Genomic DNA, 27,853 nt, shown 5'->3' on the forward strand with positions numbered 1-27,853 from the left:
GGGTTCGAAGTGAAGCAAAGAAGAGAAGGACCTTCATCAATCAATCCAAATACACTCAATACATGCTCAAGAGATTCAAGCTAAGTGACGTCAAGCCGGCTTCCACTCCAATGCCCACCAAGTGCCAACTTGACTTAGATCCCAATGGTAAAGTGGTGGATCAAAAGGTATATCGTTCCATGATTGGATCCTTGCTTTACCTTTGTGCATCTAGACCGGACATCATGTTGAGTGTGGGAATTTGTGCACGGTTTCAAGCCGCACCTAAGGAAAGTCACTATGTGGCGGTCAAACGAATCTTTCAATATTTGGCTCATACCCCAAACTTTGGCCTATGGTACCCTAGAGGATCAAACTTCAAGCTTGTAGGGTACTCGGATTCCGATTGGGCGGGAGACAAAGTGAATAGGAAGTCCACTTCCGGAGGGTGCCAATTCCTTGGTTGCTCTTTGGTAAGTTGGTCTTCCAAAAAGCAAAGTTGTGTGTCTCTCTCGTCCACTGAGGCGGAGTATGTTGCCGCCGGTAGTTGTTGTGCTCAACTCCTATGGATGAGGCAAACTTTAAAGGATTACGGTGTCACTTGTGACAAAGTGCCTCTTTGGTGTGACAATGAAAGTGCCATCAAGATCTCTCTCAATCCGATACAACATTTCAAGACGAAGCATATTGAGAGCCGGTATCACTTCATCTGGGATCACATTAGACGAGGAGAGATCGAGCTCAACTATGTCAACACTCATGACAACCTTGCAGATATTTTCACGAAGCCCTTAGATGAAGCAAGATTTCGCGAGTTAAGGCATGAGCTAAATATCATTGATTCGAGCAATGTGGCTTGAACCCTTGCACACCCTACCACGCTCAACTTGTTGTCTAGTTTAGGTGTAGGCATGGACATAGGGGGAGTGTTGTTCTCTCAATGAACTCTCCCTCCCTCCATTATGCATAAATTGATTGTGTCTTTCACATTAGCCATATTTGATGGTACTTGTGCTTCAAAGACGAGTTTTGGTCATGGACCCAAGGATAATTCTTCGCGGTGCCATACCAATTGACTCAAACATAGGTGGCCTCGGCCATCGTCCTCTCTTCGGGGAGTTGTAGTTAGCCTTGCTGCTCTCATGTTGTTTTCTCTCTTTCTCTCTTTGCTCTTTGTGTTAGGTTCTCCTAAGGTGTTGTTTCTCTCCTGTTTTTGTGCCCCTTCTTCCTCCCTTCGGATTGCACTCATTTGATCTTGGCTTGGGCTTAGGTGGTCGGGCGGTACAACCGGTACCACGAGAGGTTCTACCGCTGGTACCGGGTTGTGCTGTCCCAAGGGTTTCCGTTCGGTGCCTGGGCGGTTCCACCGCACACTCCCACGGTAACCCATGTCCGGTACTACCGGTTGTTGCCGTGCGGTACTACCGCTGCCTTCCAGGCACCGTAAGTACCGCCTCCATCCACCGGTCTGTACCAGACGAGCGGTACAACCTCTCCCCTAAGCGGTTCTACTGGGGCGTGCGTACGGGCCTATATATACTCGACGGGGCTGAAGGGCTGTCTTTTTTCCCTTCGTCCTCATTCCTCTTTTTCTTGCCCTAGCCGCCGGCCATCTCTACCCCTACCCCGGAGTGCGTCTCGCGCTTCGGATCCTTGGCTCTCCGTGGATTCTCTCCGTGGAGGCCTTCCGATCTCTTCCCATGGATGGTGGTATTGCGTCGTGCTCTTTGCCTCTAGTTTTTTTTTGTTTAGGGTTATTCCTTGCCTAGGGATTTTCCCATCTTTCTGCGTTTAGTGTTCGTTCTATGGCTTAGAAGAGTTCTTTGTTAGCCTCCTGTCTTGTTTGCAGCACTTAGAATTTGGAATATTACTTGTGTGATTCGTATGACTCGGTTAGATCTATCTTCCCTGGTAGTGCCACTGTCAGCGGTTCTACCGCCCCTACGGGCGGTACAACCGCTGGAGCGGTACTACTGGCGGAAGATCCGGTACAACCGGAGTATATCAACCACTAAGCACTGTTCTATCTTCTCTGTTGTTGCAACTTGTTCCTTTTCTGCTAGTGGGTGCAATCCTCTCATCCTTGTTGGGTTTTTGTGTGCTCTTTTCGTGTGTGTGTTCAGGTGGCTCTAGTTCTCGCTCTGCTCCTCGCAAGACCAAGAAGAGGGCACGAAGGACCTTGCGACCGGTTGTGTCAAATGATGAAGAAGTTGTGATTCCCACCAAGCACACTCACCGTGAAAAGTCTGCAGCTGCTAAGCAACGTGTTGTCATGCCGTTGCATCGTTGGAAAGCCAAGGATTGGGAAGCCTACCACTCAAAGAATCCGTATGAGGTTCCCATTGCTCCTCGTTGGACCACTGTTCAGTTCCGGAATGAGATGCAAGTGCAGATTGTTCATGAACTCTTTGAGCACAACAAGAACAGATATGCCAAGCAGTGGACAATTGATTTTGATCATTGGAGAAACAACATGGAGTATTTTGGTGAGGCACTAGCTCTGTGCGAGGAGTTTGATGTTATCAAGATCATGTCAGTCAACTGTAACTTTGATGTTCAACTTATCCATCAGTTCTATGCCACAGTTCATTTTGGAGAAGATGATGTGCGCACTCTCACCTTCATGTGTCGCGATGAATTGTTTCACGTTCCCTGGAGGGCTTTCTGCAATGCTATTGGGTACGAGGATACCGGTCTGCAAGGAAGGGGTGGCATTCGCCCTCATGATTTTCCTGAGTCCATGCCTAAGGAGAAGCTTGCCCCTCTGTACATTAGGGGTCGTGGGATTATTGGAGAATCCAAGGATTTGGACAAGGTCTATGACATCATGCACCGAGTGTTCCGCAATGTGCTCTTGCCCAAGGTGGGCAATCAAGATGAGATTCATGGCTATCTGGTTGATTTGATGGTTGCTATGAAGACCATGGTGGGGACAGGGGCAACATTTGATGTGTCCAATTGGCTGTGGCATGAGATGTACAACATGGTCATCTACCGTAAATTCCCAATCTATGCTCCGTTTGTCATGTGCTTTCTGAACTCTGTGTGGGTTGTTCGTCGTCTTGGAGAGCTCCTCACTTCTCCAGACAACCTCACTGTTCATGAGGTCAAGCTCCTTAAGAAGAAGAAGCATGCCGAGCCTCGCTTCCCTGAACATGCTCCTGAGGATGTCTATGCTACTTCTGACGATGAGGACTTTGAGCTGGAGCCAGGGGCCAAGCCTTCGTGGGTGGCCAAACTTACTGCCAAGGTAAAGAAGACCTTTTGTCTCCAGGCTGACATCCAGAAGAAGATGTATGAGGCACATGTCAATAAGAAGCTCGCACGGCGTCGCCAAATTGCAATGATGAAGCACCTCAACATGCAGGTTCAGAGTGGCTCTAAGAAGAGCATCACCCCAGAGGAGCGTTGGATCTCTACCCATAGCACCTGGACTGATGATGAAGCCCCTCCCCAGCCATCATCCTCGTTTGCAGCAGCTGACAATGCCATGGAAGAATCTGATCACAACGACGATGACGACTCTGATGATGAAGATCCAGATGCGACTGAGGAGTCAGAGGAGGACGCCTGAGCTTTGGGTCGCTAGCTTCGCTCTTTTCCTTTTTGGTGTCTTGATGCCAAAGGGGGAGAGGGTTCTATAGGTCTCGGGGATTTGCTTGGGTTGTTTTCTCTTGTTCTCGTGTTTTTGTGTTTGTTCGTGGACTTGTTTCGTTCCGTGCTGTGTGTGAGACTTGCTAGACTTGCTACTCCGTTTATTCGTAGGTCTTTATCATTATTATTGCCTCTAAGTATTATATTGTCTATCCTTTTGAGCTCAGAGTGATGAGTCTATAAAATCTAGGGGGAGTCTAGTCCTGAAAGTGTGCCCATGCTTTCTAACAGCTAGTACTTGTTGGGGCACACATTCAGGGGGAGTTCCGTCTAGATTTCATTGACTTATCTCTTGCAAATCGTGTTGTTGTCATCATCCACCAAAAAGGGGGAGATTGAAAGGGCATTTCCCTACTTTATGTTTTGGATGATGATGACAACCCTTTGTGGTCTAAACGTGTGCTATATGTTTCAGGTTCTCGATGCTTAGGCTTACATCGGATTGCTATTACCTCTCGAAGGAAAAGATCGAAGACGTGTCCTCTACGTTTTTATTTTCTTTGGTCGTAGAGTACCCGTACTATCAAGAGGGAATCCTCATTAGGAAGCTCTGGGGGAATCAGTTCACGTACACTTTTCTCACCCTCTCTTTGCCTTCCTCAGGTGTGTGTGTGAGAGAGAGTTTTCCTTGCCTCTTCCCCTTTTTCCTGCTCACTGTTTCTGCCTAGCGGTTATACCGCTCTCTGGAGCGATTGTACCGCTGGGTCTTGTCGCTCACCAGCTTTTGCTCGAGCAGTTGTACCGCTGCCTCCGGGCGGTGGTACCGCCACCATGCTCTGCAACAGCTAGGGCGGTCGTTCCGTCCATGTACCGCTCAAGTACCGCTCTCGCCTTTGGTTTGATGCTGTTCTTGGGCGGTAGTGGCTCGGTTGGTCTGGTCGTTCCACGATGACCGGTACCACCGGTGGTCCGAGCAGTTCTTCCGCTCGGAACTTAGCCGCCCAAGAGCTCAAGGCCATGCGGTTGTTCCGGCCAGGCACCGCCCAAGTACCGGTCAAGCTCCTATTTTGATGCGGTGGTTGTGCGGTAGCCAGGCGGTTAGTCCGGTTATCTTTCTTAGCCGGTACTACCGCCCGCCTGTCCGGTTGTACCGCTTGGTAGGGTTCTCCTGTTACACCGTGAGTCCCGGTTGTACCGAGACGAGGACCGGTTGTACCGCTGCAGTGCAAAAACGCAGTAACGGTTGGAATTGTGGGGAGACTATATAAGGGAGCTTCTCCCACCTACCACACCTACCTTTGACCTCTCTCACTCCACCATTGATGCCCTTCAAGCTTTCTTGCCCGATCTCTCTCTCTAGCCACTCAAACTTGTTGATTTGCTAGGAATTGAAGGAGGAGACCTAGATCTACACTTCCACCAAAGGATATTTGGTTCCCCCATACTTTCTTGTGTGGATTTGTTACTCTTGGGTGTTTGAGCACCCTAGACGGTTGAGGTCACATCGGAGCCATATTCCATTGTGGTGAAGCTTCGTGGTTTCGTTGGGAGCCTCCAATTAAGTTGTGGAGAGAGCCCCAACCTTGTTTGTAAAGGTTCGGTAGCCGCCTTCAAGGGCACCAATAGTGGAATCACGGCATCTCGCATTGTGTGAGGGCGTGAGGAGAATACGGTGGCCCTAGTGGCTTCTTGGGGAGCATTGTGCCTCCACACCGCTCCAACGGAGACGTACTTCCTCTCAAAGGGAAGGAACTTCGGCAACACATCCTCGTCTCCACCGTCTCCACTCTTGGTTATCTCGTGCCTTTATTTAAGCAAGCTTACTTGTTTTATATCTCTTGCTTGCTTGTGTACCTATCCTCGTTGCATCATATAGGTTGCTCACCTAGTTGCATTTCTAAATAGCCTATTTTGATGCAAACGTTAACTTGTTAAAGAAAAGCTAAAAATTGTTAGTCGCCTATTCACCCCCCCCCCCTCTAGTCAACCATATCGATCCTTTCAGGTGGGACCGATGTGCTAGGGTTAGGTTAAAGCCTCATCTTGGTTTGACCGATTACACAAACTCGGTGGGACCGATTTGGGTAATAAGCAAAATAGAGGGTTGCCCAAGCAAACTAAGTGGGACCGATTGCATGTCTCGGTGGGACCGACATTATTGTAATAGGCAACAGAGAGTTTGCAAGCCCGTCTCAGTGAGACCGAGATCCCATCAGTGAGACCGAATTGATTCTGGTTTCTCGCAGTGGCTATGTCAAGAGAATTCGGTGGCGCTGGATAGAAAGTTTCGGTGGGGCCGAGTTTGACTTTTGGTTTGGGACATATGTGGATATGAGAAAATGGTTGAGGGCTTTGGAGCATATCCCTAAGCACTTTGAGCAAGCAAGCCATTAGGCAACACCTCATCCCCTCTTAATAGTATTGGCTTTTCCTATGGACTCAATGTGATCTTGGATCACTAAAATAAATGTAGAGTCATGAGCTTTGAGCTTGCGCCAATACTTTGTCCTCAGCATCTTGGAGGGGTTCCACATCCTCTAGTCCATGCCACTCCATTGTTGAACTTACCTGAAACATACTAGGTAAAAGTATTAGTCCAACAAGAGATATGTTGACATTAATTACCAAAATCACCCAGGGAGCACTTGTGCTTTCACACACTTATTACATCGAATATCTCAAAGAGAGTACTTATTACAATAATATGGTTGAAGGCCATCTAATGAAGATAATAGCGGAAGGCTTCGAAGGCAGAATGAGTCCATCAACTCCAACGACATAGCTGAGTGCAAGATAACGACCTAGCGCACCTTACTCTTTGTCTGAAAAGTCTGCAACATAATACATCGTAGCCCAAAACGGGTCAGCACATGGAATATGTTGGCAATATAACACTATAGAGCAATGAACATGTAGTAGCCATAACCATATGCATATTTGGCTGGTGGAGGCTCTATGATTATTTTTGCAGAAAGCTAATTTTTCCCTACAACAAAGGAATATATTTTATTTAACTACAAAGTTTGTTGAAAACATTGAGAAGGTTCCTCCAACTCAATCCCAAATTAAGTAATCATGAACCCAACAATTTAATCAATAAAGTGTCGAGATCAAATCAATAATTCAAGTACCAGATACTCAAGATGTCCATGATCGGGGACATGGCTAACCATGATTAGTTTATACACTCTGCAGAGGTTTGCGCACTTTTCCCCACAAGACTCGATCTCCTCCGTTGGATTTCTCGCACTACATGGTGCTTGAGAAACGAATGACCAAGACATAGTCTTTCAGAAGCATTAACTCTTTACTCTGGGTAGACAGTACCACCTACATCCCCTACATCTGCTAGCCTGCCACTGAAAGAGGTCACACAACTTAATCAACTATGTCAGAGCCCATAATGGCTTGTGGCTGCACACGGAAGTTTCCAGTATGAATAATCTTATGATCCCTTTGAGCCTAGGTGGTAAACCATAGGATGATCACACGGGTACTCCGGGATATCCCAGGACAACACTGGATTGCTCCAGGTGCGTAGACAACCACTTGGTGCTCTAGGGTGCCTAAACCAATCCACCCAGATGTGTATTAAAGTAGCCACCTTAAGTTTAACCATTAATTAAACTCTCACAACTGTCATGGATCACTCAACCAAACCACGTCTACAAGCATAGCGTAGTGGTATAAGCATAACGTAGAAGTAACTCTGAGGGTTTGAATAAATACAATAGGTTATACCTCATCACTACTTCCCAATACCCACAAGTATTCAAGTCCTAACCATCCAGTGTTTGAGGATTGAAACTAATGCATAAAAACTGGGTAATAAGGGGTATGATCAAAGTGTTACTTGCCTTGCTGACGATCTGAAAACCCTAGTGACTCGTAATAGCACGCTTCGCACTCCGAAAACTCTATCACAAACAAACAATAGGATACATAATCACTCAAACAATAGATGCAAGGGTAAATCTCAGAAGAAGAGATCCAAATCGAAAGTTCAACTCAAGAACTTCGATTTGCAAAAAGAATCAACCAAATCGGAGCAACGAAACTCAAACTACGATCTAAAGAAGTTCAAATTCAAATCTGCTTGCAACCAAATTTTAAATTTTCAAAATCATGTTCAAGTTGGTTAACCGAAAAGAGGGCTTCGAGACGAAGATTTTGGTGTTGGTTTCACTGGATTTAGACAAGCGAGCAAAAAGTTGAGAGCGATTGAAGATCAGGGGCTAATCTACGGTAAAAAATAATCACAGATAGGTCCCTGGCCGAAAATAAAATAAAAGAAAAACACTAATGAACGAACGTTTGCTAACAGAGACAAATGGGCAAACGTGTTTGCTAACAGCGACGTTTGGGTGAACGTTCGCTAAATAGATCCGATCGGAAAAACCGAGAAAAACCTAGCCCTAAAATAAAACCGATCTACATCGAAACTGAAGAAAAAACGGCGACGGTTTTTACCGGTTCACGACGAAAACCGGCGGGTCGGTGGCGGCGGGATCCGGCAAATGGCGCAGCGACGTGGGGCGGCTCCGGCGGCAGTGCGGTGGCGGTGCGGTAGTGGGGTGGAGAGGCGGCGGGGGCCTCGGCCCTATTTAAGGAGGCCGGGGGCGGCGGCTTGGGGAGGGGGTCGGCACAGGGTGGAGTCCGGCTGGGACTCCTCTTCGGCGTCCGTGCCATGCATGGCGGCGACGGGAGGAAGGCGGCGGCGCTGCGGGCTTTGGCCCGGCTTGGCTGGGCCTTTGCCCAGTCGGGCGGAAACTCTTTTTCATAAATAAATTCCGCCGAAGAAAAATCCTAATAAAATATAAAAAAAACTAAAAATGCCAAAAACAATTTTCACCGTCTAAATAAAAAATTTAGAACAAAGTGTACATTTTTCTGGCCTAAATATGCAATTTTCAAAAATGCATATTTTTCTAATTCAAATAAAATCTCAAATAAACTCCAAATGAAAAATATATATTTGATTTTAAATTTTTTCCTCCAATATTCCTCTCCTTTGAAGAAGTCATATTATCATCTCTCTTTTATTTTTAATGTTAGAAATAATTGGAGAGACAAATATTAAAATCAAAATGACCCCTCTTTTCCAATTTGAGAAAAATCAAATATGAAAATAAATGAAATCCCCAACTCTCTCCTTGGGTCCTTGAGTTGCTTGAGATTTCTAGGATCACAAACAAAATGCAAAAAAAATATGGTATGCATATGATGACCTATGTATAACATCCAAATTGAAAATTGGGATGTTACAAACCTATCCTACTTAAGATGAATCTCGCCCTCGAGATTTGGGTTGGCTAGAAAATAGGTGTGGGTGGTCTTTCCGTAGGTGTTCTTCTCGCTCCCAGGTGGCTTCATCCTCGGTATGGTGGCTCCACTGAACTTTGCAAAACTTGATAACCTTGCTGCGCGTTACTCGGCTGGCAAACTTGAGGATCTTGACGGGTTTCTCCTCGTAGGTTAGATCACTCTCCAACTGAATTGCTTCCAGGGGCATTGTATCTCTTAGGGGAATGTCGGCCATCTCAGCATGGCATTTCTTCAACTGGGAAACGTGAAACACATCGTGAACTCCTGACAAACCTTCGGGTAAATCCAACTTGTAGGCAACCTCTCCCATACGTTCCAAAAATCGGTATGGTCCTAAAAATCTCGGGGCTAACTTTCCCTTAACTCCAGATCGTTTAACTCCTTGGAGTGGTGGCACATGAAGATACGCCCGATCTCCATTTTCATAGACTACCTCCTTGCATTTAGTATCAGCATAACTCTTCTGCTTGGACTGAGCTATCTTCAGTCTATCTCGAATCAATTTGACCTTCTCTTCGGACTCCTTAATTAAATCTGGTCCAAACAACTGACGGTCTCCAACTTCATCCCACATTAGCGGTGTCCTGCATCTCCTTCCATACAAGGCTTCAAAAGGGGTCGTCTTCAAACTAGCCTAATAATTGATGTTGTATGAGAACTCAGCGTAAGGTAAATTGTCATCCCAACCAGATCCATAATCTAGCGCACAAGCTCTCAAAATGTCCTCCAGAATCAGATTGACTCTCTCGGTCTGTCCATCTGTCTACGGATGAAAGGCTGTATTGAACCCTAGCCTGGTACCCAAAGTCTGGTGCAACTGATTCCAGAACTTCGAAGTGAATTGTGTTCCTCCATCTGATATGATGGTCCTCGGAACTCCGTGCAGACATACGATCCTGGTCATATATATCTTGGCCAACTTTGCACTTGTGTAAGTGGTTTTCACTGGGATAAAGTGAGCTACCTTGGTCAAGCGATCAACTACTACCCAGATTTAATCATATCATGATCGGGTCCTGGGTAATCCGGTGATGAAATCCATGCCAAGCTTGTCCCACTTCCATTCGGGGATCGGCATAGGCTGAAGCAATCATGCCGGCTTCTGATGTTCTGCTTTCACTCTTTGACATACATCACATACTGCTACATACTCGGCAATATCCTTCTTCATACCTGTCCACCAGAAACGCTCCTTTAAATCCAAATACATCTTGGTGTTTCCGGGGTGAATCGAGTATGGCGAGTCATGAGCTTCCTGAAGTATTAACTTCCTAATCTCCGCATTATTGGGCACATATATACGATCCTCAAACCATAAAGTTTCATGCTCATCCTCACGAAAACCTTTGGCTTTTCCTTTGCTCATCTTCTCCTTTATCTCAGCAATTTCCTTATCATCCTTTTGAGCTTCTCGAATCTTTCCCAATAATGTAGACTGAACCTCCATTGTTGCAACAAAACCTCTTGGAACTATCTCCAAATGAAGTTCCTTGAGATCGTCAACTAACTCCTGCAGTAATCCTCCGCTTACGAGGGTATTGGCATAACTCTTTTGGCTCAAAGCGTCTGCTATGACATTGGTCTTTCCTGGATGATAATGCAACTTCATATCGTAATCCTTTATAAGCTCCAACCATCTCCTCTGCCTGAGATTCAGCTCCTTCTGCGTGAAAATATACTTCAAACTCTTATGATCCGTGTACACATCACAACGGTTCCCAATAAGAAAATGTCTCCAGGTCTTGAGCGCATGCACTACGGATGCTAACTCCAAATCATGTGTGGCATAATTCAACTCATGAGGTCGAAGCTGACGTGAGGCATATGAAACAACTCTTCCGTCCTTCATAAGTACACCTCCAAGTCCTAAGCGAGGAGCGTTGCAATAAACTTGGAAATCCTTGCGTATATCCGGGAGAATCCGCACTGGGGCTGTAACCAAACGTTTCTTCAACTCATGAAAGCTTGCCTCACAATCTTCAGTCCATTTGAACTTGATGTCCTTCTTCAACAACTCGGTCATGGGTTTCGCAATCTTGGATAAATTCTCAATGAACCTTTTGTAATATCATGCAATTCCCAGAAAACTGCGGATCTCTCCAACTGATGTGGGTGCCAACCACTCAGTGACAGACTGGACCTTGGTAGGGTCTACTGCTATACCTTCTCCTGATATAACATGTCCAAGGAATCCAACTTCCTTCAACCATAACTCACACTTGCTGAACTTGGCATATAACTGATGTTCCCTGGGCTTCTTGAGAACTAAGCGCAAGTGTTCCTTGTGTTCCTCTTCATTCTTCAAGTACACCAAAATATCATCAATGAATACCACAACAAACTTATCCAAAAACTCCATGAATACCTTGTTCATCATACTCATAAAATAGGCAGGGGCATTAGTCAATCCAAATGACATGACCGTGTACTCATATAGCCCATACCTTGTGGTAAAAGTTCTCTTAGGTATATCCTATTCTCGGATTTTCAACTGGTGGTATCCTGATCGAAGATCAATCTTGGAGAATACTTTAGCTCCTTGCAACTGGTCAAATAGATCATTGATCATCGGTAGTGGGTACTTGTTCTTGATCGTCACTTCGTTCAAAGCCCGATAATCAACAACCATTCTTAAAGATCCATCCTTCTTCTCAACTAAGAGCACTGCGGCTCCCCACGGTGATGAACTTGGTCAGATATAGCCTTTCTCCAATAACTCCTTAATCTGCTTCTTAATTTCCTCCAAATCATTTGCGGGCATCCGGTATGTCCTCTTCGATATTGGTCCGGTGCCTGGCAATAGCTCGATCAAAAATTCTATGTCTCGATCGGGCGGCATGCCTGGTAGTTCCTCTGGGAATACATCCGGGTAATCCTTCACAACAGGCACTTCTTCCTGAAAAACTCCCAGGAGAGAATTTACTTGGGTCCTCCTTAGCGCATGCCTAGACACATACTTGGTCCTTTTTCCCTCCGGGGTGGTGAGTAAAATTGACCTACTAGCACAATCGATGTTTCCTCCATACTTCGATAACCAATCCATGCCTAATATTATATCCAATCCTTGGGACTCCAAAATTATTAGGTCTGAGGGGAAAACATGGCTACCAATGGTTAATGGTAACCGATCACACCATCGGCTGGCCATATACTCTGCTCCTGGCGAGCTTACTAAAATGGGTGACCTAAGAGCTAAGGTTGGCAACTTAAACTTATCCACAAATCCCCTTGATATGTATGAATGTGATGCACCAGTATTGAAAAGAACAAGAGCGGTAAATGACTTAACCAAAAACTTATCGATAACTGCATCTGGCTGCTCCTCAACTTCCTCCACGTTGATGTGGTTCACCTGACCTCTGGTGAAAGGGTTTGGCTTGTTCCCCGAGCTTCCATTGCCATTTCCATTCTTTGCTTCAGGACATTCATTGGCGTAGTGTCCAGTCTTCCCGCACTTGAAACAAGTAATGTGACTTAAATCCTTCCTGGCGGGTGTTGCTGGGTTGGAACTGTTCTGTCTGTTGCTTCCTCCATTCCCATTTCCATTCTTAGGGACACTGTGGTTATGCGAACTCCCTCCATTATGAGTATGGCCTCCATGGTTATGAGTGTGTCCTCCCGAGTTCGGGGTAAAATGAGGCTTCTGCTGAGCTCCAGAATTGTACTTCCCTTGTCCATACTTCCTTTTGTAGCTCTTTATCTGTTGCTGCTTGCCTTCAATCATAAGGGCCCTGTCTACCAAATCCTGGTAGTTATTGAATGTTGCTAACATCAACTGCATACTCAGCTCATCATTCAGCCCTTCAATAAACTTCTCCTGCTTCGCGGCATCTGTAGCCACATCATCTGGGGCATAGCGAGCTAACTTACTAAACACATCCATGTACTGCTCCACAGTACGATTTCCCTGGCGTAAGTTGCGAAACTCACGCTTCTTCATACTCATTGCTCTACTTGATACATGGGATGTACAGAAAGCTTGCTAAAACTGATCCCATGTGACATTGGTTATGGGGAAACTGGCCGTGTAATTCTCCCACCATGAGGCTGCGGGTCCATCTAGTTGGTGTGCGGCAAAACGCACCTTCTCAGCATCTGTGCACCCTGCGGTGGTCAACTCCCTTCCAATCTTGCAGAGCCAGTCATCAGCAACTATTGGCTCGGTGCTACTGGAAAACACCGACGGATTCAACCTCAGAAAAAGAGCTAAGTTGTCAACTGGAGGTGGCGGCGGCGGGTTGTTGTTGTTGTTGTTGCCCTGGTTCTGAACTAAAAGCTGCATCAAGGCATTCTGCTGTTGGATCAGCCATGTGAGCTCCGGTGGGAAAACAAATATGGGGTCACGTCTTGGAGGCATCTGATAGGTTTAGAGGGGAGAGATTAGAATACAGTGGGGTCTAAGGGGAAAATCACTACCCATATGCACATGAGACAAACAAATTCATATCACACCACTCAATTCAAACAAGGGGCATACAAACGATCTAGCTATCATTACAAAGTACTCGGACTATTCTATATACATGGGGAGTATACTACTGATAATATGGTGGTCGACTAGAAATTTGGATTAGAAGAAGATTCCATGATATCCACTCCAGCTTCATCTTCATAGTCATCATCACTGTCTGGGTTGGAGTCGGTGTCGTCGATGATGATGTAGTCTTCGGGATGATCGTCACCTCCTGGCGCAGGGTCTCCCATGAATACTCCTAGCTTCTTCTTCAGATCTTCATTCTTCTCCAGTAGAACTGCAATTTCCTCCTCATATCCATCGTGTGTAGACTTGAGTTCTTCTTCTAGCTCCATGTTTCTGGTCATCACCTTCTTCATGTCTATCATGCTGGCGCACATCTGGTTCTCCTGTCGATGAATGTGTTGGTTCAACTCCTGGATGTAGGCTACAATGGATTTGTCCCTCCTGGTGCTGATCATCTCCCATTGCTCATCTCGGCGCCCACATATCTGGTAGATGGTGTCCTTAAGATCCTTGCGGTAAACTTCGACAATGCGTCCCATGGCGATGTGAGCTGCCATGCTCTTTCCTAGACTCCAGGTTGGTGCATCAAAGGAAAACTCTTTGGGCTCAGTCACTGGTATGAATGTCCTTCCTGGAACATGTACTCAAATGGTCCAACACTCTTCTTCAGGTAGAGTGGCAGTGTAGGTCCCGGTGAAGCTTAGTATTCTGATGTTTAGGTATCTAGTGGCTTCCTTCAAATGTCATCCAAAAGGGGTGTCTTCATTCGGTTGAGCAAACATGTTCCTTGGGTCCGTCATCTATAGAGTGGAAAGTGGAGAAGAGTCAGAAATGAGTAGCGAAGGGTGTCCTATGGCTTATCTTAGTGGTTGCGTCATATGGTCAGTGTGTGCTTTGATACCATCTTGTAGCGATCCGACCTCAAACGGTCAAATCTCTATGTATAAGTGTCATCCCTGGATCGGTAATGCTAACACACATAGTACTTGAAGGATTTATAACAGAGTTCAATCACACACTTATTACATCGAATATCTCAAAGAGAGTACTTATTACAATAATATGGCCGAAGGCCAACTAATGAAGATAACAACGGAAGGCTTCAAAGGCAAAATGAGTCCATCAACTCCAACGACATAGCTGAGTGCAAGACAACGACCTAGCGCACCTTACTCTTCGTTTAAAAAGTCTGCAACATAATACATCCTAGCCCAAAATGGGTCAGCACATGGAATATGCTGGCAATATAACACTGTAGAGCAATGAACATGTAGCAGCTATAACTATATGCATATTTGGCTGGTGGAGGCTCTATGGTTATTTTTGCAGAAAGCTAATTTTTCCCTACAACAAAGGAATATATTTTATTTAACTACAAAGTTTGTTGAAAACATTGAGAAGGTTCCTCCAACTCAATCCCAAATTAAGTAATCATCAACCCAACAATTTAATCAATAGACTGACGAGATCAAATCAATAAGTCAAGTACCAGATACTCAAGATGTCCATAACCGGGGACACGGCTAACCATGATTAGTTTATACACTCTGCCGAGGTTTGCGCACTTTTCCCCACAAAACTCGATCTCCTCCGTTGGATTTCTCGCACTACATGGTGTTTGAGAAACGGATGACCGAGACACAGTCTTTCAGAAGCATTAACTCTTTACTCTGGGTAGACAGTACCACCTACATCCCCTACATCTGCTAGCCTACCACTGAAAGAGGTCACACAACTTAATCAACTATGCCAGAGCCCATAATGGCTTGTGGCTGCACACAGAAGTTTCCAGCATGAATAATCTTATGATCCCTTTGAGCCTGGGTGGCAAACCGTAGGATGATCACACGGGTACTCCGGGATATCCCAGGACAACACTGGATTGCTCCAGGTGCCCAAACAACCACTGGGTGCTCCAGGGTGCCTCAACCAATCCACGCGGATGTGTATTAAAGTAGCCACCTTAAGTTTAACCATTAATTAAACTCTCACAACTGTCATGGATCACTCAACCAAACCACGTCTACGAGCATAGCATAGCGGTATAAGCATAACATAGAAGTAACTCCCATGGTTTGAATAAAGACAATAGGTTCTACCTCATCACTACTTCCCAATACCCACAAGTATTCAAGTCCTAACCATGCAGTGTTTGAGGATTGAAACTTATGCATAAAAACTGGGTAATAAGGGGTATGATCAAAGTGTTACTTGCCTTGCTGACGATCTGAAAACCCTAGTGACTCGTAGTAGCACGCTTCGCACTCCGAAAACTTTATCGCAAACAAACAATAGCATACATAAGCACTCAAACAATAGATGCAAGGGTAAATCTCAGAAGAAAAGATCCAAATCGAAAGTTCAACTCAAGAACTTCGATTTGCAAAAAGAATCAACCAAATCGTAGCAACGAAACTCAAACTACGATCTAAAGAAGTTCAAATTCAAATCTGCTTGCAACCAAATTTTAAATTGTCAAAATCATGTTCAAGTTGGTTAATTGGAAAGAGGGGTTCGAGACGAAGCTTTTGGCGTTGGTTTCACTAGATTTGGGCAAACGAGCAAAAAGTTGTGAGCGATTGAAGTTCAAAGGCTAATCTGCGATAAAAATAATCGCGGATAGGTCCTGGCCGAAAATAAAATAAAAGAAAAACACTAACGAACGAACGTTCGCTAACAGAGATAAACGGGCGAGCGTGTTCGCTAACAGAGACGTTTGGGTGAATGTTCGCTAAATAGAGCCGATCGAAAAAACCAAGAAAAACCGAGAAAACCCTAACCCTAAAATAAAACTGATCTAGATCAAAAACCGAAAAAACGGCGGCGGTTTTACCGGTTCACGGCGAAAACCGGTGGGTCGGCGTTGGCGGGATCCGGCGAACGGCGCGGCGACGTGGGGCGGCTCCGGCGGCGGCGCGGTGGGGCAACCGCGTTGGCGGCAGTGCGGTGGTGCTGCGATGGCAGGGTGGAGAGGCGGTGGGGGCCTCGGCCCTATTTAAGGAGGCCGGGGGCGGCGACTTGGGGAGGGGGCCGGCATGGGGTGGAGTCCGGCTCGGACTCCTCCTCGGCGTCCGTGCCATGCACGGCGGCGACGGGAGGAAGGCGGCGGCGCTACGGACTTCGGCCCGGCTCGGCTGGGCCTTTGCCCAGTCGGGCAGAAACTTTTTTTATAAATAAATTCCGCCGAAGAAAAATTCTAATAAAATATAAAAAAAATCTAAAAATGCCAAAAACAATTTTCACCTTCTAAATAAAATATTTAGAACAAAGTGAACATTTTTCTGGCCTAAAGTTGCAATTTTTAAAAATGTATATTTTTCTAATTCAAAGAAAAACTCAAATAAACTCCAAATAAAAAATATATTTGTTTTTAAAAATTTTCCTCCAATATTTCTCCCTTTTGAAGAAGTCATATTATCCTCTCTCTCTTTTATTTTTAATGTTGGAAATAATTGGAGAGAAAAGTATTAAAATCAAAATGATCCCTCTTTTCCAATTTGAGAAAAGTCAAATATAAAAATAAATGAAATCCCCAACTCTCTCCTTGGATCCTTAAGTTACTTAAGATTTCTAGGATCACAAACAAAATGTAAATAAAATATGATTTGTATATGATGACCTATGTATAACATCCAAATTGAAAATTGAGATGTTACACCCCTTCACAGTTTACGCCTCCGGTCATATTCACGTAGTGCTTAGGCGAAGCCCTGTGTGGATCACTTCACCATCACCGTCACCATGTCGGCGTGCTGACGGAACTCTCCCTCGACACTTTGCTGGATCAAGAGTTCGAGGGACGTCATCGAGCTGAACGTGTGCAGAACTCGGAGGTGCTGTATGTTCGGTGCTTGATCGGTCCGAATGAGAAGAAGTTCAACTACATCAACCGCGTTGTCAAACGCTTCCGCTTTCGGTCTACGAGGGTATGTGGACACACTCTCCCCTCTCGTTGCTATGCATCTCCTAGATAGATCTTGCGTGAGCATAGATTTTTTTAAAATTGCATGCTACGTTCCCCAACATTCACCAGGGGGATATTTCAATCAAATCAATGGAATCATAATTATCTATATATTCATGAATATCATAATTTCTCCCAAAGCAGCAGAATTCTCTCAATAAATTCTTTAACATAGGCATTAGAAGCATAGTTTTCATAGCAATATTTAAGTATGTCAAAACCTTCAGATTTGTAGAGAGTAATATCATATTTTTCAATCAAAGAAGCAACTTCATAAGCACTCTTAAAAGCAACAAATTCTTCAATTTGTTCGATATCGTAGTAACCATAAACACCTTTGGCATAAGAAGATACTATTTTCATTATCATTAAACTCACATAGGTAGGAAAGATATTTTTTAGGGTTCTCCGAGCAACAAGTAAAATCATAAATTTCACATAGATTCCAAGAATAGCATAGAGGATGATTAGATGGTATGCCGGTAGCGATGATCACCTAAATGGTGCAACAGTTGAGGTATGCGGGGTGGTGGTCCTGTGCAGTTTGGGTTGCAGGCAACTGGATCATGTGTCGTTTATGGCTCAAGGATGAGTGGTGGTACGTCGACATGGTGTCATGGGTTCTATATGTCACAAAGAAGTGACTAGAAATTGGGTGGCGACCTCGTGAATTCAGCAACATTGAGAACATTTGTCTTGTGTTGTGTGGACGATGGGGATTGTCTTTGATGTTTGATGTTGGTCAGTGGCATGCGCGTGTCTAAAATCGCTTTTGGCACTAGGGCTTGTGGAGCGATGCTTTCTTCACCTTCGCCGGAGCACCCTGGGCCCGCTCTCCCATAATTGTCATGACTTTTTCTCTCTCGCAATATAGTGAGATGTTAGCTTGGTTGTAGGTGTGTGTTTAGTTAGCGTCTTCTAGTATAAATTTTCTACGAGTTTTTGTGATTAACTAGGCAACAGTCTTGCTCTTAATTAGTGTGTTTTAAATAGAGAAAGTGTTTGCCACATGGGACATGTGGTTAGCAAACTCAAAATTCACATAAATAGAGAAAGTGTTTCTTGATGCAAATTTACAAACATGATTTTTAGAAGAAAAAAATGATACGGAGTATTTGATTAATTCTTTACATGCCCTCGAAGAATTAATCAGTTTCGCGAAACGGACCCTTCATGTGGACGAGGGAGGCAGACAAACGAAGCATTGCTTGCCCTGCCCGGCCACGCCGTGAGCGCCTGAGCGGTGAAGCAGCTCCTCGGCGGGTCCGAACTCCAACAGTATAGAAATCCGAAAATCGCCGCGTCGCCAGGGCCATCCGCGGCGAGCCTTTGACTTCTCCCACCCCCACCTTCAGCATAGAACCAAAAAACCCGCTGATCCGAACCGCCGAGTCCAGTCCCCCCTCCCGATCCGGCGACGATGGAGGGCGGCGCCGACGCCTTCGGGTCCTCGACCGCGCCGCTGGCCTGGCACGACTTCCTCGAGCGCATGCGCCAGCCTTCCGCCGCCGAATTCGTCAAGTCCATCAAGGGGTCAGCGCCCCTCCCCTCCCCTCCGCTCCCGCTCCCCCCCAAATTCCATGCTGGGCTCATAAGCTCGATTCAGTTCGTGGTGTAGAGATCCGGGATGTTGGTTTAGTGCAATCGGTTCCTCCCTGCGCGATGCGCGTAACTTCAGTCAGTTAGATGAGTCATTTTGCAGTCGTTTAGTGGGAATTTGGTACACCTTGAGTGCGGATCCAAGGGGATTCTGCTGCTGTGCCAGTTTGTTTGAAGAACTTAAACCTACGATTACTAACCATCGTTTATGTAGGGTTCAGCGGCATTCCGGTTTGCCAAGTTTGAGCTGATGCACATGAATGCTTGCAGTATAATGCAGATGTATTGGGCAGTGTAACAAAGCTTTCCAGAAACTCACAGGATCTGCGCGTACCCGTACCTAAGTGAATACATGAGCTTAGCTAGATGGTTACTAGGTTTAAGTGAAACAACTACTTTGGGTGCAGGGCATGGAATTTACTGTGCTTATTATTCTGTGTTTGAAGATAAGTCTCACACGCTTATATTTAGAGATAGATTAAGGTTAGATTTTCCCGTAGCATCAGCAACCAAGGTCGAATCCTGAGCTCCAACTGATTGCGAGGATCCTTTAGTCAAAAATTGATCAGTGCCTTTGTTTTTCTCTCCATATGCTGCTAAGAAGACTAGAAGCCCCCCATTAGTGAATTAATGCCGCATGAACCTGTGGGAATAATGGTACTTCTATATGCAAGCAAAAATATACTGTGGGGCCTCACCACCCCCAACTAGATTCAGTGCCAGTGTTTAGTTAGTACTTGCTATTTATGTAGGTTTTCATGTAAACAATACGAAATTAATGTAGTTATATGTTGTATACAGCTTTATCATGACGTTCTCAAACAGAGCACCTGATCCAGAGGGAGATAGCACAGCTGTTCAAGAGTTCCTTGAAAATATGGAAGGTGCTTTCAGAGCCCACACTCCTTGGGCTGGCAGTTCTGAAGAAGAACTAGAGAGTGCCGGTGAGGTAATTTGCTTATTATGTTGCCCTGTTAATACAACTACATGTCCAGAGGGATAAGGATTAGCATTGCATTCAAAACCTTTATCTTCATATTGATTGCAAAATTTCTGGAATTCTCATAAACAAAATACTGTTCTTCATCTTGGCTTTTGGTTGATGCAATTTAAGTATCCAGTAAGTATATGCACTTTTTGACATGGTTGGACCAAGACTTTGACTAGGTTTGTCAGAATGTGATTTCTTTCTCTTGTTTTGTTGTCTTGCTTTTTTATTTTTTGCTGATGTTTTGATATATATGGCGCTTCTAATCTATTTTATGATCCACATGATTGCATAGCTTTGTCACATTATCAAAGTCATATATGGCACTCCGGCCCTGATGCATAATGGCAATCTATTTTATGATCATAGTGGAATATCATTTTGAATGTTCGACAAGCAATCTGTCATCCTTAGCAATAACTTATATCTAGACTTTAACAGTGATGACTAATATTTTGCATAATGGTATTCGGATATGGGCGTGAAATGTTTTATTCTTGGACAGGCCATGTTTTCACTGGAATTGTTTGTGGTTTATCTTTTCATGTTAGCACTCTCAAAATCTCAATAACCGGCTGCATGTCTGACATATAGATTATAAATAACCATTTTTGCTCAGGCTTCACTGTGTAAGAACACTGAGAATTTGTTATTTCATTTCTTCTGAATAAAAAAGTGTTTGATGTCATACTTTCTTGCAGCAGTGAAGTTTTACGTTAGTCATGTGATTAATACTAGCAGTGTTGAATGCCAAGTATTAATATATTCTACTATAGCCATGCTGCTGTCCTAATAACTTGTAGTTGAGGCTCAATGTGGTAAATCTTTGTATCTCTAGGTGTCATTACTTTAGTTGCGAATAATTTTGTCATGCTGATCTGGCACACATACTAGTTTGTTCTTAGACTATTTATTATTTCTAGCATATAACATTTGTTGTCATTTCTTGTTCTGTGCTTCTAGGGCCTCGAGAAGTATGTTATGACCAAGCTGTATAATCGGGTATTTGCTTCAGTCCCGGAAGATGTGAAGAGCGACGAAGAGCTTTTTGAGAAGATTTCTCTACTCCAGCAGTTTATACGTCCTGAAAACTTAGACATAAAACCAGAATATCAGAATGAAACATCATGGCTGGTATAAAATTTAACCTCCCTATTTTCTCAAAATTCCGTATGCCGGATGTTGTGTTATTGCACATGTTGATAGCTGTCTTTACAGATGAAAGTTTTCAAGCTGAAATTGAGCTATGGTACAATTGTGATGAGTAGGTCGTAGAGCAAAACGTTTGGACCTACCTATGCTAAGCATGTCATTCTTCCTACTCATTACACTTTACTATTTATCATTGATGCCACTCTTGACATTGCCGCTGCCAAATGCCAATTACCCTTCTCAGGGAGAGTAGTTAAAATCATTGTTAGTTTTAAAACAAACATAAATTTTTCATGTTGCATTGTAGAGCATTTTTAAGTTAGAGCTGACAGACACATAACGGTGAAGCCATTTGGGACCCAATGACTGTTCCAATAGCATGCATTTTATGGCCCACTCGTCATATACATGGTCACCATTAATTTCTTCTTCTTTTATTCAGCTTGCACAAAAGGAGCTACAGAAGATAAACATGTATAAGGCTCCAAGGGATAAGCTTGCTTGCATCCTGAACTGTTGTAAAGTCATCAATAACTTACTTATGAATGCTTCTCATATGTCACATGATAACCCCCCTGGAGCTGACGAATTTCTTCCAGTCCTCATCTATGTCACCATAAAGGTATGGTTCACTGCTTGTGCTAGGACATGTTGATTGTTGGTGAGATATTTCTAGAAGTCCATCTTTTGTAAAATGAAGTGTCTATTGTTAGCAGTACTAAGGGCTGTTTGGTTCTAGGCCTAGCATTGCCACACTTTGCCATATATTTTTGCCAACCTTGCCTAAGCTTAGTTCATCAAAATGAGAGCCACAAGTTGGCAAGCCTAAGGGAATCTTGCCACACTTTTTGTGTGTATGCCATGTGGGGCTCAAGTGCGGCTTGCCTAAGGTGTGGCTTGAACCAAACACTCACCTAAGTTAGTCAAACTTGCCTAACCTGAGGTGTGGCAACCTTTGGCAAAGTTAGTCACAAACCGAACAGCCCCATACGTTTTTGTTTCAACTGTCAACAGGGCTTTGCCTATTGGTCGACATGGCTCAACTTCGATATACGTTGAAAAATAGCTGCAAATTGTAACTGATGGTGTGGTTTATTTGTTATGTCATATACATGCTTCTTCAGTATAGGTGTCAGTGCACTGTGTGACCTAGCTTTATTGTTTCTCTTTGTAACTTTTTTATTTTATCATTGTACCTATCTAGTCTAACGTAGCCTTCATATTTTGTCATCCTGATAGCAAGCTTGTGGTGTGATGTACGTATTTGACTATTGTTGCTTGTATTGAACCTACTAGACTTCCTTACATCTGTGCCCTCCCGGCTCAGCCTGTCAAGGTTTCATTCGGTAACTTTAAAACGGTAATCGGCAAAGATGCCCTTGTGCCATGCGCTGCTGCTTTATTAGTTTTATTTATTCATTATCTGGATTTGTGTGGGATGACCCTTTTTTGTTGTTGGCTTACAAAACACACCTGTAGATTTATACTAAATTACTAAATTGGGGTAGCCTTCATGAATCAAGTAGTTTCTGTTCTTAATGCAGGCTAATCCTCCGCAGTTACACTCAAATCTTTTATACATACAAAGATACAGGTGCCAATCACGACTGGTGTCAGAGGCTCAATATTTTTTTACAAACCTCCTATCTGCCGAGTCTTTCATTTGGAACATTGAGGCGGAATCATTATCCATGGATGAACGAGATTTCCAGAAGAAGATGGATTTGGCAAGGGAACGCTTGTTAGGATTATCAGTTGGCTCAGAGAATCAGGAGAATCAGACCAATCTTGATGCGGGGGAGCATAGACCACAAGCACTAAAAGCTAGTGGAAATTCCGATGTCAACCTACCCTTGAAAGATCATATCCAAGGTCCAGTTCAGGACATGAAAAGGGAAAGTGATGTGAGCAGTAAATCAGTTGAGCGGGTGCAATCTATCTCTGATTTAGAGAAGAAGGGAGCTACAGAGCTTGTCAAGGATGACGACTTGAACAAAATATCCCAGGAATACCCATTTCTATTTGCCCGTGCTGGTGATCTGACAGTTGCTGATGTAGATAACCTTTTAAACTCTTACAAGCAACTAGTACTTAAGTATGTAGCACTCTCCAAGGGGATGGGTGTCACCCCTGAAACTCCTCTTGTTCAGAACATGCAAACTGCATCCCATCTTCAGATATCCGAGGAGCCTGAGAATGTGAAGAATGTTGTAAATAGTTGCGACAGCACTGAAGCAAGCAACAAGGCTCATGAGGACATTAAAAATGAAATTCCTGACTCAGAAGTCAGCAACATCAGTACACAACAAGCCGCTGTTGACGAATCATCAGGTCAGCCAGAGCATGCGTGAGCTGGCACTCTGGTCAAGCCGGTGAAATCAATTGGGTGAAATACAGACAGTGAGAACATTGCCTTCTGCAGTTCGTTCTTAGTATACCAAGAGGCGATAAGCAGCCGCGGAGCAGAATATGCATATTCCCCCTGAGCAGATATGCCGCGGTCCTTGATGCCACAATTGTACATGCTGGAAACTAGAAAGCAGATATTGGGTACCAAGGCAGATGGAAATTCTTTCTGCTGAAGCTAGATCCAGATCCAAACATTTGTTAATTGATCCTTGGGGCTCTTTATTTTGTTGTCAGTTGGACTTTGTGGTGACTGCCATTTTGTAAACTGTTATTATGTAACTAGAATTTCCATAAGAGCAGGTAGAATTCGTGCCAATATTCAGAGTAATTTATGTACCTGAATGTGGTTTCTTAATCAGCGCATCCAGTCATATCGTACCAGCCCGGGGTGATGACCTCTTTTACTTCTGTAGAGATCGGATCTTAAGATTCATTTCCCATCATCTTAAGATTTTCAAGGCAATAATGACTACATTTTGTTCGATTCATTTGCGGGGTATGAACCCAAGAACCTCCACCGATGACACAGAACCAGGTAACATAGTACAGTATTATTTTCAGCTTCATAATCATACTGAAATATTGAGTAGTTTTATGTGTGTGTAAGTATAAAGAAAAAACAGTGAAGAACCATTGTCTTGATTAACTTTGCTTGCTTCACTGCACATTGAGTAGTTTTGTCGATTACGATCAGGAATACAGATATCTACCATGGGAACCATCAGGATCTACAAAAGGTTTCCAGCATTATTTTTTGCCTTTTTCGCTTTAGTTTTCCCCTGAATTTCTTTAGTGGCGTCCTGCCAGTCCTCATTAGAATACGGAGGAATAAGAGATATACGTGTTGATCCTGCGTCATAGGTTGAGCTGTCCAGAACATGCTTGTGTTCTGCCGGTGTTTCCGGTTTGCTCCAATGTCAACTCACTCACCACTGGTTCGTCTTTTACAATTGCGGAGGTGAGCAGTGAATACTGCCTTTGCTAGAGCAATCGACATCAAGCATCTCTGAAGCAATATATAACGTAAGTGGAGCATTTTCTTGCTGCTGTATTTTGGTCCTCAGCTGCTAGGGTTCACCGGCGTCCTGATCCTGAATTCTGGTGGCCGGTGATAAAGTAATTAGATTCTTAGACACCGAGATCATGTGCAGTCGTACAGCTGTTTCTTAGACACCTACATCTCTCTTAGCAAAACTCAGGTGCATGGAGGCGACTGAAGGTTGGTACTCCGACAGAGTGCACAGAAATTCGAGCCGAAAAGGACCCGTATTGATGGCGTTGCCGTACACAAACACCTGCAACGAACTAGGCAGGACCTGCGTAGTACTGCTTCCACACCGCAACTGGTCATGCCGTGTCACTCTGCTTGAAGACGGGAGGGTGTGAACACCGAGCAGACTTAACACTGGATGACCAGCTGGAGTAAGTGGGAAAGGGAGAACAGCTAATGGGAGCGCTGGAATCTTAGCTAGATCATCCTCAAAAAGAAGAAAAAAAGGAATATCATCCTCAAAAAGGAATCTTAGCTAGATCGAGGGCATTGGATTATCATCTTTACAATACCAAAAAAACCAGAGTTGCAGAGTTACAGACGAGCACAGCTTAGCTCCTGCGAGTGAGCTGTTCTGCTTAGACGCCAAGCCTCCGCACGAGACCCAAAGCGCGTTCTCGGGAGCACTTTCCGATTAAACTAAACTAATTGTAATGATCAACAACAGAAAAATGGAAGCAAAACGGAACAAATCCAACAGGTATCCAATGCAGACAGTCTCGCTCGATTCACTCATGAACCCATACAGTGTAGTAGCAGTGGTATTACTAACGTCTCGCCAAATAAACACACACATAGTAGTATATATTGTATAAGTATTACGTATGTTCTTACTAAATGAACGAAAGAATCTATGGAAGCACACTTGGAGTGAGACCTAGCTAGAGCCTAGTAGAGAGGATCCATGCATGCACCTAGCTAGCTTCCATGGGAGAAAGAAAAAACCAATGATCAATGGTGATCGACTCATGGATGCCCGTATGAATGTCGATCCATTCGAGACGGTGGACGCTTCACTCTAGCAGAAGCTCCACAGCCTCATCATCTCGCCGTCCTCCTCGGGCTCCTCCCAGGTCGACGAGAAGGGCGTGGCGTGACCGGCGGCGATGAGGTCCATGAGCTTGGGGGACGCGAACGCGTCCAGCTCCGTCCACAGCTCGTCGTGATCTCCCACCGGCGAGCCAGCGCTGGCCATCGAAGACGTGGCGTGCTCCTGGACGTCGGCGCTCCCCAGTGTGGACACTGAGACCGAGGTCGGCGTCGTCGCCTCGGCGCTGGAAGAGCAGCTGTCGTCCACGACGCCGGCGACGATCCTGGTGGCTTCAAAGGCCGCTGCCGCAGCGGCGGCCGCGCGCTGGATGGACCTCGGAGACAGGTCGTCGGCGTGCTGATCGGCGGGGGAGGGAAGCGAATGCGGCGACGAGGGCGAGGCGGAGGACGAGGAGGGGAAGTTGAGGACGGCGTCGGAGCCCTTGAGGCAGAGGAGCGCGGCGTCGTAGGCGCGCGCGGCGGCCTCCGGGGTGGCGTAGGAGCCGAGCCAGATCCGGCGCTTCTGGTGCGGCGCCCTGATCTCGGACACCCACGACCCCCAGCTCCGCATCCGCACCCCCTTGTACTGCCTCACCGCCATCGCCGGCTGCCTACTCCCGCCGCCGCACAGCGCCGCCGTCCCACCCCCACCACCGCTCTCTGCCATAGCCGCCGCAGCCTCGCACCTGCTAGTGCCGCCGCCCGGGTGGTTCTTGACCATTTTCCACGCGCTCTAGCTCCCTGCTGCTGAGATGAGATCTTGCTGCCACACCACACTGGTGAGTTCCGTACTTATAGTGAGGGAGGCGACGTGTGAACGGCTGAACGCTGCTAGGGAGTTCGATCGTGGGAAAGGGGGCAGTGTCACTCTCGCGCACGCAAAGTCACCACGTACTACGTACGTAGGAGTATGTACGTACGTGGTCCTAGACTCTAGTAGTGGAGAAAGGGCTGGCGCTATTCTACACTGCTTAACTTGCATTTGGAAGACTCCGTTTTCGATGAAGTGACCGAGACCAAGGCTGGCTAGATCGCAGCAAATGTGCTATGCCTACGTGTGATGTACCCACTTTGCCCTTGCCTAGCCAGGCTTGTCTGAGAAGGAGCGTATAGCCAGATCTCGGGAGAATGTACGGTGTAGCTTGTGGCTTGCCTTCCTGGACGCTTCGGCTGTACTAGTATTAATTGTGGCCAGAAAAGAAAAGAAAAGAAACGAAAACTGGCTAGTACATACACGCATGGGCAGCTGCCAAACTTGCCTGATGCTGTCGGAAAACCTATAATTAAAGCCACTGAAAGAGCTGTAAAACCAGATCCATCTCATCAGCTGCCATCGTGCCATGCATTTCAGTACATGGAACCGGGGGAAAAGCCCTATATCTATATATTATTATCATACATACAATACAAGCAAGAGTTTAGCTGCCATGGAAATTATATATAAGCCGGCCTAAAGTATACGATGCTCAATTATTCGTCAGATTTCAGACGTTGATCTGCGCGCCTCGTATTATGTACTGTACACGGGCATTTCTTATTAAGTTCTGCGGCCATGCATATATAACTCGAACGTACGTACGTCATGGGCTCATCTCATGGGCATGACAGATTATCTGCACTGCTGCAGCTGCGCCCCACGTTATAATTAAGTAACGGCAGACGGTTAGATGTGCTCTTAAAAAAGCGCGTAGTACCTCCGAGAGAGTCGTCGCGCCCAAGCAAGTTCAAAGGCGCCCGTACATCCATGCATGGAGAGTGAGAGGTCAGATCATCCACCAGGCATGAGAAAAGCTGTGCGAGATGATCAAGTGCCTGTGCACATCTCGGTGTAAAGATTGGCACGCTCCGATGCCCTCCACGGCAAGTGATCAGGCTGATAATAGCGCTGCTGGATTCCCTGATTAGGAAAGCGGTAACGTTCCTCTTCGAGTGATACCCAATTAGTGTCCATCATCATGTAGGGAACGAACGGCATTACTGTGTCGTCTGTGGACCCAATGTTTTCTTGCAACGCAAATGACATGCCGGCATAACATCTCGGTTACTCGGAAAAACACTGATCGGGCAGTACCCGGTGCCTGACGCGGATCAAGAAAAATATACTTCCTTATATTCATGTTAATTATCCCTGATTTATTACAACGAGAGTGCCGGTGCTTGTATTTGTCGTTACGTGATCTACGGACGCGGATCAAGAAAAATATACTTCCTCATATTCATGTTAATTATCCCTGATTTATTACAACGAGAGTGCCAGTGCTTGTATTTGTTGTTACGTGATCT

The 27,853-nt window shown here is 45.2% G+C and overlaps 2 protein-coding genes across 2 annotated transcripts; one reads left to right on the plus strand and one right to left on the minus strand.

The window, feature by feature from the left end:
* The first annotated feature begins 18,538 nt into the window (after positions 1-18,538).
* On the plus strand, positions 18,539-23,956 carry LOC123085360 (vacuolar protein sorting-associated protein 9A). The gene is made up of 5 exons (XM_044506985.1): positions 18,539-18,875; positions 19,743-19,890; positions 20,893-21,063; positions 21,524-21,703; positions 22,626-23,956. Exons 1-5 carry the CDS (start codon positions 18,763-18,765, stop codon positions 23,430-23,432), a joined length of 1,419 nt encoding a protein of 472 aa, XP_044362920.1. The 5' UTR covers positions 18,539-18,762; the 3' UTR covers positions 23,433-23,956.
* A 1,320-nt stretch (positions 23,957-25,276) lies between these two features.
* LOC123081812 (ethylene-responsive transcription factor ERF014) lies at positions 25,277-26,343 on the minus strand. The gene has a single exon (XM_044504335.1). The coding sequence runs from the start codon at positions 26,289-26,291 to the stop codon at positions 25,560-25,562; it is 732 nt and encodes a 243-aa protein (XP_044360270.1). The 5' UTR covers positions 26,292-26,343; the 3' UTR covers positions 25,277-25,559.
* Positions 26,344-27,853: the final 1,510 nt, after the last annotated feature.

This window comes from Triticum aestivum, chromosome 4A (genome assembly GCF_018294505.1).
Source record: "Triticum aestivum cultivar Chinese Spring chromosome 4A, IWGSC CS RefSeq v2.1, whole genome shotgun sequence".
Lineage (NCBI taxonomy): Eukaryota > Viridiplantae > Streptophyta > Magnoliopsida > Poales > Poaceae > Triticum > Triticum aestivum.

Bases quoted from the DNA above. Each gene is read 5' to 3' on its own strand.
- LOC123085360 (XM_044506985.1), top strand. From the start codon at position 18,763: ATGGAGGGCGGCGCCGACGCCTTCGGGTCCTCGACCGCGCCGCTGGCC. The intron at 18,876-19,742 runs GTCAGCGCCCCT...TGTTGTATACAG, and splicing joins TTCGTCAAGTCCATCAAGGG to CTTTATCATGACGTTCTCAA. The intron at 21,064-21,523 runs GTATAAAATTTA...TCTTTTATTCAG, and splicing joins AGAATGAAACATCATGGCTG to CTTGCACAAAAGGAGCTACA.
- LOC123081812 (XM_044504335.1), bottom strand. From the start codon at position 26,291: ATGGTCAAGAACCACCCGGGCGGCGGCACTAGCAGGTGCGAGGCTGCG.